The sequence below is a fragment of the Astatotilapia calliptera genome, chromosome 15, assembly GCF_964374335.1.
Source record: "Astatotilapia calliptera chromosome 15, fAstCal68.1, whole genome shotgun sequence".
Classification (NCBI taxonomy): domain Eukaryota; kingdom Metazoa; phylum Chordata; class Actinopteri; order Cichliformes; family Cichlidae; genus Astatotilapia; species Astatotilapia calliptera.
Window position 1 is genome coordinate 40306476 of NC_137436.1, and position 17418 is coordinate 40323893.

At 40.6% G+C, this 17418-nt stretch overlaps 1 protein-coding gene across 1 annotated transcript; it reads right to left on the bottom strand.

Moving 5' to 3' along the window:
• Positions 1-1155: 1155 nt before the first annotated feature.
• Positions 1156-16638, bottom strand: mcoln2 (mucolipin TRP cation channel 2). The gene is made up of 14 exons (XM_026142897.2): positions 16462-16638; positions 15818-15971; positions 15160-15333; positions 14720-14876; positions 14264-14342; positions 14094-14190; positions 13899-13998; positions 13353-13465; positions 13059-13208; positions 11369-11470; positions 10934-11056; positions 8419-8625; positions 7116-7249; positions 1156-1564 (listed from the first exon to the last, which is right to left on the bottom strand). Coding segments are annotated over exons 1-14 (1635 nt in total). The 5' UTR covers positions 16506-16638; the 3' UTR covers positions 1156-1563.
• Between the last annotated feature and the right edge of the window lie 780 nt (positions 16639-17418).

Sequence of the window (17418 nt, forward strand, 5' to 3'; positions counted from 1 at the left end):
TTTTTCCTGCCCCTTTTCTCCCCTACAATGCCGATGCTAGTAGGCTCTCCCAAAGTTAGACATCTTGTGGACCAGGTACTCCCAAACCCATGGGCACAATAGAGGAAATGTGAATAAATGTGTTCCTGATTCATTTTTGTAAATAATTCTGGATGAAAACCTTTCAGTGAAGTTATTGAGATGTCAGTTAGATGACATGCAAGCTAATCACAATGGATTGATGACCTGAAACCTTTAGCATCCAGGGAATAGTTTTGTTTTACCTGCAGGATTTTTTCCCCCATCAAAGAAAAAAAAAGGTCCTTTTTCAGTGGACACATGCCAAACGTGCCTTTTCCCAAGAAAAGCTCTCCGTTACAACAACGAACAATCATCCATGACCGAGATTGGCAAGAATCTCGAGGGTTGTTGTGGTGCGTTGGGGGCAGAAACCAAGACGAAGATGATAATAGCTGCTTGTGCACGAAAACATAGCATCATTTTTTTTTTTTTAAACAATCTCTGGCTGTTTCATTTAGTGTAAGGATAATACAGCTTTTACAAAACTTGTATTTTGATATTTCTTCACTAAAAGGTGCAGTGCTCTCTATTTCAAAACTGTTCTGTGTACATATACGCACACATTCCTGTATGATGCATCTGATTACTGAAGAAAGGGGAAGAGAAGGAGGAAATAAAAAACAAAACACAAAAATGAGCGAGGGCTCATCAAACATTTTTGTCCAGGGGTCTGTAACTTCATGATCCAGGCACGTTTAACAGTCTGCAGATATCTTCTTTGCCTCATTTGTAAACTAGCTTTGAAGATTTTAAACAGCTGAATGATAAAATACTTAAAAAATAAATAAATAAAAGGCAACCTAGTGGCCAACGTAGCTGAGAAAATGTGGGAGAAATGTGATGCTTTGATCAAACTAGGAGCACAGCTCTGCAACAGAAGTCATGCTCCAGCTTGTCTTTAACTTTAACCTGCTGGTTTCTACACTGATCGAGCTGACTCATCGTTGTGGTGTGTTCATTCAAAACTAGTCTTACTCACAACTCTGCGGGAAACATGTTTGTGCACTTCAGAGAAAACTCACCCCCCACTCCCACCAGTGACATGATTACATTTAAATAAAAATAAAAAATAAAAAAAAGGGACAAATAGGAAGATTAGCCTTGCTGCAACCTTTACTTCAACACTTAATAAATTAACTTTAATGTTGTACATTCCCCAACAGCACTCGACCAAACTCCTTGGCCAAATAAACATCTAAGCAGTATTATAAACATACACAATTAATCCAAGCAACCACTTCTTCTTAGTCCCAGTTCCAGCTCCGCATCTTGAGCTCCTGACTCCCGTTCAGTGGAGGAAACTCATTTGGCCTTTCTTATTGCACCTCACGGGATGTTACACGTGTAAATCTACATTCTCCAGGATTTTTTCAGTGTTTCAGCGTTGAGAAGTTTGTCTCAGACATGTGAAGTATTGTTCCCAGCATTTTCCTCCCTAAACTGTCTCATCCAGAGGCGGGGCAGCCGTCAGCTGATAAGTATGACATCATCATTTGCTGGAACTCTGTAAGGAGAGAGGGAAGGAGAGAGAGAACTCATAAAACCACCAACCTTTCATCATGACAAACTACAGCATAGGCTACTTTTCACTCAGACGTTCGATTGCGTGGTTAGCGAATGCTTCTCTTTAGAAAGCACCAATACGCATCTTACTCATAAATGATATGAACCAAATTCAAGAAAGAAAAATAGGTGGTTTCTGCTGGTATTCAAAATCAAAGCAAGCAGTGTACGATCTTAAATAATGGCAGTATCCTATTTATGGGACTCCTACATGCTTGTATACGAATGACCTTGCATGTCCCATGTTTAATCAAATGTGCTCCAGCTTTATTAAAGCGACACAGGTTGTTCAAATGCAGGGTACATGCCATTCTAAATGTAGCTACCAAGGCAACACTGTTATTCCCAAGTGTATCAATATTATGTTGGGATGATACATCCAACTTGTTACACAAGCAGACAGGAATTCTCACTTTAGGGCATAATCTTGCAACACTATCACGGTAATGTTCTTGGGATAATTCCCACACACGCATCATTAAGGCCTCGTTCTCCAATCTGTAATTTCAACTTCACGCAGGTTTGATAGCAACACACAGCAAAGATTTGCACACTTCACTGTATCAAAGTTCAAACACTTTGTTTTTAAACAAAAGATAATTTTCCTTCATTTTTATGATCTGCTGTAAGCAGAACATTTTCCAGGATTGGAATGATTGATGATGACGATGAGACCAAGTGAGCAAGGAAGTTGTATCTAATCATTTTGTTGTCAAAGGAGAAAACAAACTTTTATTGCACAAAAGGACGAGTGCACGGTGGTGAAGTGCAGACTACATACAGGACAGAAACAACGACATTATGCTGCTAACATATTTCAGCTCTTTGCAAGCACAGACAGCATGCTAATGCTAAGCTAGCCAAGAACCCAGAGTAAAAGCTGAGTGAATGCTGACCCCAGACCAGCACAAAGACCCTGATCTTCAACAGGTAACAAACTGATGCGCAGTCACTCACTCAGGTTTTTACATTCTTAACTGGTAATTATGAGACGTTTCATGAGGTGTGTGCCCTTCAGGACCTTTTTCAGTGCTACGAATTACTTTCTCCTGGGAGTAAATCAGTAATGTAATGCAATACTTTTCTTAAAGGTGTTCCGTGTTAAATGGTAAATGGCCTGTATTTATATATCGCTTTACTAGTCCCTAAGGACCCCAAAGCGCTTTACACATCCAGTCATCCACCCACCCACACACTATGGCAGCTACATGTAGCCACAGCCGCCCTGGGGCGCACTGACAGTGTTGTTAACCCCAACACTGACCATAACAAAGAGTGTAAATCCCTCCTGCTGACCACACAGGATACAATTAATTTGCATGAATGTAATGTCTTTGATATGAGGCTTAGCAATGGTGGTGACTGTCAAAACGCAGCCAAAGACAAGACATGAATGTTTTCTGTCTGATGATGACAGAGTGCCCCAGGCTGATTAAAATGACTCCATTCACCTGTCCTGTTTGTAAGATAAACATCATGATCCACACTGACACATTCAGATTCCTCAGTACACCGGATTAAAGTGGAGGCTCTTCTCTTTATTTACCAAATGCTACGGTGAGTCATAGTATCGGAGCGCCGCTGACTGCTGCTTTCTTTTTCCTACTCATGCACGTGAAACTCCAGGTGAAGTCTGATCGGCCTGTTCTGAAACTGTAAAGTCTGAGTTGCTGATCTCAGAGTTTATGATGGGAGTCAACATTTTGAGGAATAGGGCCATAATCTTTGACAGACTGCAGCTGATACATTTAAGTCCAAATACTGTTAAGTTTACAACCTTTGTCACACATATACGTTCTATTACATTTAATTGAATTCACAAGAGTCATAATATACAAGAGATAACAAACCTGACGCTTTTGGTAAACAAGTTTTAAATCCAACCCAAGGATCACTTCCCAGCTTCCTTTCCAAACAAGGTAACAGATCCAGATGAAATTTCACCCAGTAAGACATTAAAACGTTAACTGAGAACACTGATCTAATTTTTGCTGGGACAGTAAGATAAGGATGCTTGTAAAAAATGAGATCTAGCCAGGTCAAAGGCTGCAAATGAATGCAATTATATAGTCAGTGCAAATCTACAAGAGTGCGAATAAGAAAACTGAACCAACTTTAAAAGATGGTCACCAATTTCAACAGAGGATGTACATTACACATCAGTACATAATGGCACTGTAACTGAAACTCGACTTCCTTAAACACTCAAGGCAACCAGAGCTGGAATCCCAGGAAAGCTGGGTGATAGAAAACGGCTGACAAACATCCATAAAAAATAAATAAAAATAAAATAACAAGCCCAAAACAAAACCCTCAAAGTCGGCGTGTTAACGTCTGCTGAAACAACGGCTGAAGAGCCCCGAGGGAGGAAACAGACTGTCTAAGCTCCAATGTGTCATCATAACACATACAGCAAAGGAAACTTTTCCCAGTGCCAGGACTTTCCCAACGAGTACACGACTACAGATCATTTTTACAGTGTGTACAAACATTCAAAGCTCTGGCAGGAAAAAAAAATAACAGTTTGGTGGCAAACGCGAAACACAGCTCTATACAAATGACTACAGTAGTTGCTTTACTGGGTAAACAACATCTCATGCACTCAGTCACAAAACAGTCTCCTGCTTTTGAAGTGGAATGATTGTGATGACGGCTACAGAAACCAATCCTGGTGTCCGTTTACAGCGAAACATTCTCCTGAACAGAAACATCAACTTCACAGTAATGTGCTGACTGTGATGGAGGAAGTGTTGCTGGGAGCAAACGGGGCACTGCGCTGCCGCTTTAAACGATAACGGGAAATAAAATGAAACATTTCTCAGGCATGTTAAACACTTCATGTTATCAGACAACCGAAAAGAGGTTAAGTAAATGATAAAGAGAGAACACAGTGTGAGGTCATTCTAATAAAACCACGCACAACAAAGCCGCTAAACCAGTCTCTCCAATGCATTCAAAACTGCTTTCGACTCACCACTGAGCCTTTTCAGCTCATTTTGAGTCACAATGTTTACTGTGACCTGTGCATTCAAGGACATAACACAGTACAGAGGTGCTGGGAGTTTAAGGGGACGGTGGGGGCAGGGGTGTTCCTCAGTGTGGAGGCCCTCAGTTTCTCTGTAATCAGCCCATCACTGGGTGTGTCAGCATAGCTCCCACCACTAATTTCATTGCTCTCAAACCACGTAAGACGGAGCCAAACCGCAGCGTGGAGGAAACTCCGCTGCAGTCGGCTGCCTGCCGATGATGGAGATTGGCTCATGGAAATGGAATGAGAAGAAAACACCGACATACAGAGGAGTACGGTGTCCGTACAGTGGGGCAAAAAAGTATTTAGTCAGCCACCGATTGTGCAAGTTCCCCACCTAAAATGATGACAGAGGTCAGTAATTTGCACCAGAGGTACACTTCAACTGTGAGAGACAGAATGTGAAAAAAAAAAATCCATGAATCCACATGGTAGGATTTGTAAAGAATTTATTGGTAAATCAGGGTGGAAAATAAGTATTTGGTCAATAACAAAAATACAACTCAATACTTTGTAACATAACCTTTGTTGGCAATAACAGAGGTCAAACGTTTACTATAGGTCTTTACCAGGTTTGCACACACAGTAGCTGGTATTTTGGCCCATTCCTCCATGCAGATCTTCTCGAGAGCAGTGATGTTTTGGGGCTGTCGCCGAGCAACACGGACTTTCAACTCCCGCCACAGATTTTCTATGGGGTTGAGGTCTGGAGACTGGCTAGGCCACTCCAGGACTTTCAAATGCTTCTTACGGAGCCACTCCTTTGTTGCCCGGGCGGTGTGTTTTGGATCATTGTCATGTTGGAAGACCCAGCCTCGTTTCATCTTCAAAGTTCTCACTGATGGAAGGAGGTTTTGGCTCCAAATCTCACGATACATGGCCCCATTCATTCTGTCCTTAACACGGATCAGTCGTCCTGTCCCCTTGGCAGAAAAACAGCCCCATAGCATGATGTTTCCACCCCCATGCTTCACAGTAGGTATGGTGTTCTTGGGATGCAACTCAGTATTCTTCTTCCTCCAAACACGACGAGTTGAGTTTATACCAAAAAGTTCTACTTTGGTTTCATCTGACCACATGACATTCTCCCAATCCTCTGCTGTATCATCCATGTGCTCTCTGGCAAACTTCAGACGGGCCTGGACATGCACTGGCTTCAGCAGCGGAACACGTCTGGCACTGCGGGATTTGATTCCCTGCCGTTGTAGTGTTACTGATGGTGACCTTTGTTACTTTGGTCCCAGCTCTCTGCAGGTCATTCACCAGGTCCCCCCGTGTGGTTCTGGGATCTTTGCTCACCGTTCTCATGATCATTTTGACCCCACGGGATGAGATCTTGCGTGGAGCCCCAGATCGTGGGAGATTATCAGTGGTCTTGTATGTCTTCCATTTTCTGATGATTGCTCCCACAGTTGATTTGTTCACACCAAGCTGCTTGCCTATTGTAGATTCACTCTTCCCAGTCTGGTGCAGGTCTACAATACTTTTCCTGGTGTCCTTCGAAAGCTCTTTGGTCTTGGCCATGGCGGAGTTTGGAGTCTGACTGTTTGAGGCTGTGGACAGGTGTCTTTTATACAGATGATGAGTTCAAACAGGTGCCATTCATACAGGTAACGAGTGGGGGACAGAAAAGCTTCTTACAGAAGACGTTACAGGTCTGTGAGAGCCAGAGATTTTCCTTGTTTGAGGTGACCAAATACTTATTTTCCACCCTGATTTACCAATAAATTCTTTACAAATCCTACCATGTGGATTCATGGATTTTGTTTTCACATTCTGTCTCTCACAGTTGAAGTGTACCTCTGGTGCAAATTACTGACCTCTGTCATCATTTTAGGTGGGGGAACTTGCACAATCGGTGGCTGACTAAATACTTTTTTGCCCCACTGTATATCATGGCGACAAGGTGTAAGCGACACAAACTCTGTTTTCATTTCTGAATGTTACCGTGAATCCTGTTTATTTGTACACGGACTGAAAGGGAGAGTGAGAATGTAACGGCGTTTCCTCGACATTTCTCTGATCAACTTCACTTTTGACGCTGGTGCCAGCTCTTTTCCAAAGACTTCATGAATCTTTCCCAAGAACAAGAGATGTGTTTCACTCTTGCCAGCATGACCGTCAGCATTCATGTTAACAGTAACTAAAAGTGACAGTTGTTTTGACCATCAGTTGATTTAGATATTGATTGATGGCCAAGATTTAAGAGGTTAAGACTACATCTTCTTCTCAAGCTAAGACCTAAGTAATAAGCTAAGCCAAGTAATAGCCCTAATAGTCAACAAGCAACCGTCAAACTATAATAAAATCTTAAATCTCACTGGCTAACAACTCTAAGCAGGTATTTAAAACACAATACCTCTTATGTTACATTGATGTTTGTAGAGAACAGGTTCCAGGTGTGGCTGAGTGTGTGAAGAGAGATTAAATATTAAACAAGCAACACTGCTGTGAACAGTCGTACCACTGGCAGTAGCAGAGTACAGAGTGCCTGACGCTGACGTCTGTCTGATCGCTCTCCTCTATGTTAGGCAGCTCTGTCGGCTCGTGGAGAAACTTCTGCAGGTCGGTCTGCGGGAACCCATTTTTCTGGTAACTCTGTTAGCAAATAGAAAAAGTCCAAAATGCATCACATTTAAAGTCAGAAGACAAAACTTTTTCCATGCTAGATTTGAGAAATGCACACCAATTTAACACATATTGTAGACTCAAGCCCACAAACAGGTACCGCAATGACTGAAACATGGATTGAGAAACATTGTGACTGGTTTCTTCACATTTTTCTTCATAATTTAAATATAAAATTTGAAATAAAGGCTTTTTATAGATGTGATATTCACTGATTGTTGTCTCCTCTCAGCAAGATGCAATTACATTATTGCCTAAGGGACAAGCAAGACAGGAAGTAAGATGTAAGAAGAGCACAAGATGCACTTAACCCCCCCCCTCTTTTTGTCCTCGACACTTCTCTCCGTCCATCCTGCTGCTTATTTGGTTCATAGATGCCCAGACTCCCCACTCATCTGTCAACCTCATCCAGCTCCTCTGCAGTTTCTTCAGCCCTGAACTATCTGTTAAGCCGCTCAAACACCTAACCTAGGATTCATGCAGGAGGCACCCAAATGCCCAAGTACCATTCTACTGAGCCCCTTTTAAATAACTAAGGTCTTCACCCTTTTTAAGAAATAACCCAGACACCCTACTGAGGAAGCTCCTTCTGGCTGCTATCAACAGCTTGTGGCCATGCGTGGGTGGGAGGCATAAAGCACCCAGTAAATTGATGCCATCTCCTCCCATAGCAGACAGCTACAGCATCCTCATTACTGCAGACGCTGCACCAATCCATCTGTCAATCTCCCGCTCATTCCCCGACTCATGAACAGGACCCCGAAGCCACCTTAACTCCTTCAACTTGAAGGAGTTGCTTCCCAACCCAGAGTGAAGACACACTACTTCACTCATATGAATGCACTCGATTTGCACCATCCTTTCTCTTTGTCACGCAGCTAGACTTAACCTGCAACACTGATGTGGCATTTGGTTGAAGAGTGGCAATCTCACACAGGGACGTCCCTTTTTTGTGGTTCTGTCAGAAGAGATGTGAACATCCCTTTTGTCTTGCTGGCAGAAAGCTCAAAGTACAGTAAGGATTGTTGTTCAGTTTTAGTCCACATTTTCCAGCCTCCTGTCAGGTCTAACAAGATCCAAGAGTTTAATTGACAAAATGCCACAGTTTTCAAATGACTCGCACTCGGTAACGTAAGTACCTTGATGGTCTCATAGGCGTCGGTTATAAGCGCGATAAAGAGCGACAGCACCATGTAGATGAACAGGGAGATGAAGGAGTACAGGTAAGCCCGACTGAAGAGCCACACCAAGGTGTTTTTGTCCTTAAGCTGGGCGAAGGTGGTGAACATGTCGTCTCCATTCAGCAGAGAGAACAGGCACTCTGCCACAAGACTCAGGCCCTCAAACTACAGAGAAAGAGGGAAATAACAGTGCAGTGAGCAGTTAACAAATCCACAGAAATCTGAGATTTCCTGGAAAACAAAACAAATGAGGAGATTGAAAGAAATTTGTTACATTACTGCAGCTTTTCTTCCTTTAAAAAAAAAAAAAAGTTATACATTTGGTCTGTAAAAATGCCATAAAATACAATTTAGTGTTAATCACCAACTTCAAAAGAACAACATGACATTATTTTATTATTTTTCTTATAAATTGCAAGTAAAAATTCTTCACACTGAAACACTGTTTTGATCTTTTAAGTAGCTGATGTAACAAATGACAATGAGTAAGTCTTAGGTCGAAACCCAGTTTATCAAAGAAAGACGAGTCACAGATTATTACCATCAACATATTAAACAGGCAACAGAAGTGTTTAAGTAAACAGCCTGAATGCTCAGGTATAGGTCAGCTTCACTGTGTTTTGATCAGAGATTAAAGAAAACTTGGAGTTTCCAAAAGTACTTGGTTGTACTAAAAGAAACGCTGGACCTCGCAGGCTTAATAATAAGACAACGAGTTTGTCTAAAGAGGAAAGGAAAAAAGGGAGACCGTTGGTTGAAAGAACCAATCAGAAAGCCCGACACAAAACAGAAAGAAGTCATGTTCCACAAGAATGAGATAAGATCTAAAAACAACATCACTCTCAGACACTATGGATTCAGCTGACAGCACTTGAAGACGTGTGGAACGGCAAGCCGCAGGTCATCCCCTGCTGATTTCCTTCTGTAAATAACCTGAGGATCCTGGAAACACTTACAGGTCACTACGGGGGACTCCCCGAAACATCGCAGTATAAATATAAAAGTCTCCGTTGACTGCATCGCTGCGCAAACGTAAAGAACTGTAACACGGCTGACGTGAAACGCTGGCATAGCAGAGCTGGTTGCACAAATGGTAGTCGGGTAACAGTTTGCTTTTCATGTGGGCCTGATAAGAGTCTATTTCACTGTTAAACAGAGAAAAGTGTACTTAACAGCTAAAATGACCTGCTTGAATGCCTTCAGTGCACCAACCGTATGGATGCTTTGTTAGTTCCACAGACGGGCATTCCTAAACATGGGAGGTAGTGAAGTGACATAAAGGCAAACACAAAAATCAGCTCACAATATATTTACAGTAGTTACTCCTCTTCAGCACAAGATTATCAACAATTTAGCCAGTGAGAGGCAAGATGTGAGGCAGCTGTTCTCAGGCTTCCCCACATCTGCCTCTGCAGATTAGGAGCTCTGCCGTGTTTAGACGCCTACTTCTGCTCAGACTTCCGTAAATAATTTATCTTAACAAGCCAGAACAGCTAAACATACAGATCACTGTCTGGGGAGCTCCCAGTTAAGGTTAGAGTTTCTCAGGATTTTAAGAAGTGCTCCAAATGTTGCTCAAGTCCAGCTGTAATCTCCACAAATTCTTAAAACATGAGCCGCTCAACTTTGTTTCTCACTTGTATGTATTTGGAGGAAACTGCTTCTTGTAGCCTCTTTCAGTTTGAGATATTTGCTCTGTTTCGGGGCAGTTGGCCCAAAACTGAATGTGGCACAATTCTGTTGCTAATCATCAACCATTTGATTCATTCCTCAAATGGTTGATTCATCCACGCATATGCACACACATCAGTGTACAAATGAATGTGTTATGAATGTGGCAGCAATCACTGTACAATGTTGAAAACCTGGTCACCAATGAAGCAGCAAACAGCAGCCAGTGAAGCAAAACAAGCATTATCGTGCACTGACACCTAGTGGCCGTTTTATTTAGAGAGTCTTATAAATGCACTGTGAACTCTAGTTGCTCCTGTACAGGGAAGCCAAAGGCCATGTGTACACTTTGTTCAGTTTGAAGAGCAACATGCTGAAATAGCAATTTGAAAGAAAGAGCTTGGAAAACCTGATGGAGAAGTTAAGATTTAACTTCTCCAAGTCCAATCTGACAGTCATCATAAAAAGGAAAGTATCGTACAACCACAGTTCCAAAAAAGTAAATAAAAAAATAAACTGTCAAATAAACAAATCACTGATTTGCAAATCTCATAAAAATCAAACTTTGAATATCTCATCTACAGGTTATCAAGAGTCTGAATCTGGGACACGATCAAAAACAATCACCTAAAACACTACTGTAAGTCCGTTTTTTAAAAGATGTGCACTTTTGGGAGTTCCTCAATTCAATATCTGTAGCGTCAGCAACATTTCGAGAGAAAGAAAAAAGAAGTCTGGACTGTTTCCCCTGCATCTGTCACACCCATCACAGTGATTTCCTCAAAACCAGTTAGAAAGTTACCTTCTCGTGGTACGGCCCCAGTACAATCCAGCCACAAAAAGTATAGCCGAGGTAGATCATGCCAGCACAGCAGCAGAAACGCAGGACCTTTGGAAAGGCTGCCTTCATGGTTAGGATCAGCACCTAAACTTGGAAGAAATATACTGTTTTTAAGTGAATTTTAAACCTTATGAGACAACAAATAAAGATTTATGTGAGAGTGGAGCGGACTGATACAGGTCTACACATGTGCATGATGAGAATTAAAATAAATATATCATTCTCACAGCATATTAATACAAGTTTCTCCATCACTGTTGCATTAAGCTTAATGTGATGAGCTCCTGCTTAATATTTTGCTCATTGGAAGCTCTCACATGAAACAGACTTCAAACTCTGAGATCATAAATGTAGAACATTAATGCCTTACATCAGTCGTGCCGAGCATGGACTCACATTGTATTTCTGGAAGTATCCCAGGTACCTGATCACTCCAACCCACACCAGTAATGTAGACGTCCCCAGGAAGATACTGCACACGTCATAATTTGTAAGGTTCTACAAAAGAGAGCAGAGAAAGTCCACGATTAGGGATGAAATCATAGTTCTAGAAAACTCTGTTACATAATTACACACAGTATACATAAGTTATATTACAGTAAAGCTGGTTTTGCTGTATGATTGCAGTAAATGACATAGTCTGGGTGATTATTTTATTAGGGTTCAAAGCACAAAGTGAAGCCAAGGAACGATAAACCTTAACGTGCTTTTATGCTTTAATGCATGTGCACTGAGAAGAAAACTATAAATGTAAACTGCAGGTTTCTTAAAGGACAGCTTCACTGATTTTGCAATTTCTATTTGTGTCCAACTGCTCAAAGTTATTATCAACGTCCGAATCACAATGCAAAGTGTCGTCAGTCACGTTGAAATTTGGTTTGGAATTTAAAGTTTGATTAAAGGTCCAAACTGTCCTTTATACGTCTAACAATGTAATTATAAGATATTAAAACCGAACTGGTGAATTAATGCTGCAATCAGACAACTTAACCTCCGCTGAAAAGTTATTGTAGCAAATAATAGTAGAGCTTCACCTACAGTGATAAATTATACAAAAGAAGTAAAGTTGGGCATAAATGAGTCTAACTCTTTAAAACACATCGGTGGATATAAATAAAACATTAAAATAATGAAATATGATAAAAATTTGCCTACACACTAGAGATGGCACGATACCACTTTTTTATGTCCGATATGAATCTGATATAGTGTTTTTTAATCAATAAAACAGTTTTTTAAATGTCTTGCTGCATTTTGTATAAGTTCATACTCATGTTTAAAAAACAAAAAAACAAACAAAAACAAACAAATACAAAAAAAAAAAAAAAAAAAATACTTCATAGTTCAGCAAAACTGATCAATCTAATAAACTTAAATCCTCTAGCCTCCCTATTCTGGTATTTTAAAGAGTACTTAGTAGAAATATTAAACAACCTAACTAATAGGGTTGCCAACTCCCAGCAACAACAAAGGGAACCACTTTCCACCTCGTGATGCTTAATTGACGTAATCAACCTTAATCGAATGCACCGGTAAAATAAAATGCACAGAAATCAATGATTTTTCTACAATAATTAAATAGATTCAACATCTTTCTTCAACAGAACTGCAGACTGCACAGATGGTTCCCAAAGGAAAAAGTACTATAGCTTACTAGGGTATATTAGACTTAACAGTTACTATATACAGTAATGGACTTCTATACATTTTATATCAGGTAAAAACTTTGGGTGTAAGATTCAGATAATTATTTATTAAAAGCTCGACATTTTAAATGAGAATAAGAAAGAAAAGTATGTCTTTGTGCCCCCTTTTCCCTGTTAATGCCCTATCGGCCCCCCTGGCTAAACTTTGCTAGATCCGCCCCTGCACAGTTACCAGCGTCAGCTGTAGAAAAAGATCCTGGTGTAGAAAGTAATATTAAATAAATTCTGACAACAGCTTATTATACAAAACCTTTTCTACATAAAGATATACATTTTCAAATCTTCTGCAATTATTTGACACCTTTTAAATGACAACTGAATAGGGGGGGGGGGTTATGGTTAAACGCCATTGCAAGAAAGAAAGGGATTATTCATTTTACCTTTGCTTGTATCTCCATCTTCAGAATCGATCCAATTATGGCGAAGAGGTCGCTGACGATGACCAGCAAGTACCAGCCGTTCAGAAACTCCCTCTGGTCGTCCTCGCACACTTTCCGATTAAAGTTTTCATGGAAGAATCTGGAGAACCTCTTCAAAATAAAACAATGGAAATTCAGTCAATTTAACACACACACACGCGCACGCACACACCTTTATCCACGATGTTTAAGTTAATTTCAAAAAGAAAAAAAAAAAAAAAGCAAAAAGGTAGCTGCTTGCATGGTGTTGCTGACCTGCAGTAACCTGACGGCCAGTATGATGGAGCGAGTGCACAGCACGGCTGATGTGAGGCACATCAGAATGACGAAGGCATCAAATACCAGCAGATAGTGTGTGTTCTTCTGAGCTGAAATACACACACACAAAAAGCACAAGTGTGGGTGTGAGAGGGTTTATCACTCAACTCCCTCACACTCACAGTTCTGACACTGATAACACAAGTCTGAATGCAAACGCCTCAGTTACAGGAAACTGCCCAGTCCTGGTACAAGTTTGGAGACAAATCCTTCCACACACTTTAACAACGTGGTGAACAAGCTGCTGCAACACAAAATAAACTGGACAGACACATTGGTCCACAAGAGTTTATTTTTATTTAGTCTGATTCTTTGAAACTTGACAACATTTTGATATTTTTACAAATATTCCAAACATGCATTTGCAGGCTGACCTGTTGTTTTACTCAAATGTGAAAAACAGTTTTCAACGCCATAACCTGTCTCATTCCTCCCTCATTTGTTACCATTAATTAATTTTTCGGTTAGAGAAGTTCACCTTACCCGTCCCCGATATCTTCCAGTCTCGGCACGCGCTGCTTTCAGCGTCTATGTCCAGGAATAGTTTCACCTTTCCACTGTGACACTGGTTATCGAACGTTATCTATCAAATCAAAGGGATCCAGGTGTTTATATGTGCTTCAATCCAGCTGTGTTTGCTGCTTTTACATGGCGTTAATAAAGCCAAGAAACTTATACCGTAACAAAGAAGGAGTAGCAGTCGGGTAACTCTCGCGAACGCACCGTCTGGAGGTTGATTCCCTTCAACTGGAAGGTTATTTTGATGTCGACAAGTCTGAAAAAGCGGCGAAATGTTTGATTTAAAAAGGGGATGTCAGCATGTAATGTAAATAATTTAAACAGCATACCTGTAAAAATCCAGATTAAAAAAGGATGAATTCTCTGCTCTCCACAGGTTTGCAGTATTTGGATCGTGTGACATACAAACTGAAAAAACCCATCACATATATGAGGTGTGTAAAAAACACAGACACAGCTTTTGTTTCCCCCTCAAAATTTGTTCTTATACTCCAATATGGAATTTCATGACCTGTTTAAATTACCAGTAAATCCCATAATGGTTCTAAAATGTCTGAAATATATAAGAAATGGTATTTTTAAACATGAATCTTTTGTCCCGTTTCTAATGAAAACTCTCATCACACATTTACATTACAGGTATTCAGGTTTGTCATTAAATATTAAAACTACAGGAGCCCAAAGGGGAAATTTTAACAACACTGAGCTTAATTATCTAAATGGCAAATCTGACACCAACTTCGCCGCGTATAACAGCAAACTGACATGCAAATTTTCCCTCTCACCCGTCTCCAGCTGAGCATCGATGTCATAGATCTCATCTGAAGGCTCCACGCTGCCCCTCCTATAGTACTCTTTACATATGGTGAGGGGCAGCAACTTGCCATTTTCATCCTCTGCGTAACTGATCGGGCCCACGGAGAGCTGGCCCAGCTGACTGTACTGTACACAAGGAAAATAAAAACAAAAAACAAAAAAAAAAAAAAACAGAAAACACTCCAGGGTGACGAGACAATAAAGAAGCTGAAAACTGGAATATCGCAGTGAAACACAATAAAACAAGAAATTCAAAAAATAAAGCAGTTCCAACTCATGCGATGCTTAAATTACACCAGATATGTTTATATGAGCATTAGATTGGAGTTCCTGATGTGCATATTCTATAATAAAACTCAACACTACATACACTTCATAATGCTACAGTAAAAAAGTCACTGTTACTTGCCTGATCCATGACATAAAACAGACTTTCATAGACGTCGTGCTTTGTGTAGACGGCAACGCTGTAGTCGTCCTCATCGACCCCGCTGTAGCCTTTTAAGAAAAGGTGTTTGAGCGCCATGGTGTTCTCTTCCTTATAGGAAACCACCAGCTGGTTGTTGAGGCCGAACAGGACGAGCTGTGGGGAAAACAAGAAAGGAGAGTTGAACATATACGCGTCTTATTCCTTTTGAGGTGGAAAACACATGTTATGGTAGCTTTACATCTCTGACATACCTCTCAGTCAGTTGGGCCTTTTAAAAAGGAGATTACCCAAAACTGTAGTTGTTATGGACATGGAGTATTGTGCAATCTCCCACAGCTACACATTTACAAGTAGTTTTAAAGTGTTACGTGAAATACTGATGAGGTGCTTTGAAGACGTTTGTGTTGTTTTAGGGCCATGTGCTTCCGAAACAATACAAATTTAGCAGCAAAATAAAGACAAACACAAATATTCCTTTATTCTCCCATTTTAAGCAGGACCCTCAGTGTAAGCATGTATATACACACTGCTCTTGGCTGCATGCCTTCGATTACATATTGCAGTTCCAGGAAGCCCCTTCTGAGTGCTGCCTCTTTCCTGGTCTTTCCCAACATACAATAAACCCCAGTGCACATACTTGTGTGGTGACCATGATGATTTTCAGGATCTGGACTCCCATTTTCCAGGGAATGTGTCTTCGGGCTCTGTACTTCTCACAGGGGCTCATGAAATAATACCTCAGGTCATCTCTGAGGTTCTCCTCTTTCATAATGTCGTGAGTTATGACAGAGCTGTAAGACAACAACCATCATGCAGATGACAGAAACAGATCGCAGTGCTGTGGGCTACACGGTTAAAACTCGTGGAAATGAACAGATGGTGAGAGGAGTTTCTCTACGAAGGAAGAAGAAAGCAGCCAGAAGGCTGAAAATGCAGAAGTGAAAGTTAAAAAGAAAGACAGTTATTTTATCAGCTCTTGTTGTTGCGGTGTACCAGACTGGTAATCAATCACACGGAGAGATCCGTGTACGAAGTTCAAGGTTAGCTCAGTAAATGTACTTTCACCATTTCCCCCAATTGTTTGTCAACTATAAACAACACAAATCCAAGTCTCCAAGTTACAAAGTGCAACGTTAAATCCAACCCTGATCACGTCATAAAACTTCCTGATGACTTTCGCGGTTGTTTTTAACGTTGTTACATTTTAACATGCGGCATTTCAGAATGATGAGGTAACAAAACTATATTTGAACGCAACTTATTTAAACATAAAAAGCTTACCTGACCGAATTGCTTCTATCCAGATAGCGAGAAAATAACTCCATTTTTGCAAAGCAAGGTGGGGAAAAAGCCAAATGACTGAAGGGAGATTATTAAACGTAAGCCGGACAGCTCCGGCAGAGAGTCAGAGACAACTCTGCTCTGCTGCGCGTGTGCCCCGCGAGACCACGACGCTTTCAGTCAGCCAATCAGGAAATGGGTTTGAGGCGGCACAGGTGCGCAATCTACGAGTGAACGAGTGCTCACGGAAAGGCCCGAAACATAATGTGGTTAAGAAACTAGATTTAAATAGAAAAAACAAAATAATAATGAAACGTTGCTGTGTGTGTGAAAATCAGTGCGTCAGTGTAAAACCTTTGAACTGATTCAAACCTGGAGCAGTTACTGATATAGGAACAAACTCCACAGAAGACATAAGGTACTTCTATATTTCACAGGCAAGAGTCTGTAGGTCACGTCATCACACATGATGCTATAAAGCAGGGATGTCAAACTCATTTTACATTGGACGCAACATACAATTCACCAATCAAACTGCCCTTTCAGTCAATGAAATGAAGTTTAACTACACATTTAACCACTGAGATGTTTCAATGGTACATCTCAGGTTTTCCTCATGATACAGAAACGGTGCTGTAGTACATGAAATAAATATTTCAGCGTGATTCTTTGGGCTCAAAATAGAAAAAACCCTGATAGCTCAGTGCCCAGATGTTCCTGTAATTAAACATGAAAAAGTTGGTTAATTCAGACAAGATGCCATTTTTGTTTCTATGATCAATAGTGAAAAAACAGGGTACTTTGTAATTTAATTGAATTAACTGATATAGTATTAATAGCCACGGGGGAAGTCTTTATCAGAAGGAGAAGCTATAAAACCTAAATTAACAAATATTTTAAACTCCAAATTTTTATGCCATCCTTCACATTTTCCCAAAGCCATCTAGTGGCCGGAAC

Coding starts and splice junctions, on each gene's coding strand:
- mcoln2 (XM_026142897.2), bottom strand. CDS start 16,505: ATGGAGTTATTTTCTCGCTATCTGGATAGAAGCAATTCGGTCAG. Junction 14,191..14,263: donor TTTAATCTGGATTTTTACAG/GTATGCTGTTTA, acceptor CCGCTTTTTCAG/ACTTGTCGACATCAAAATAA. Junction 11,057..11,368: donor GATACTTCCAGAAATACAAT/GTGAGTCCATGC, acceptor TTCCAAGTTTAG/GTGCTGATCCTAACCATGAA.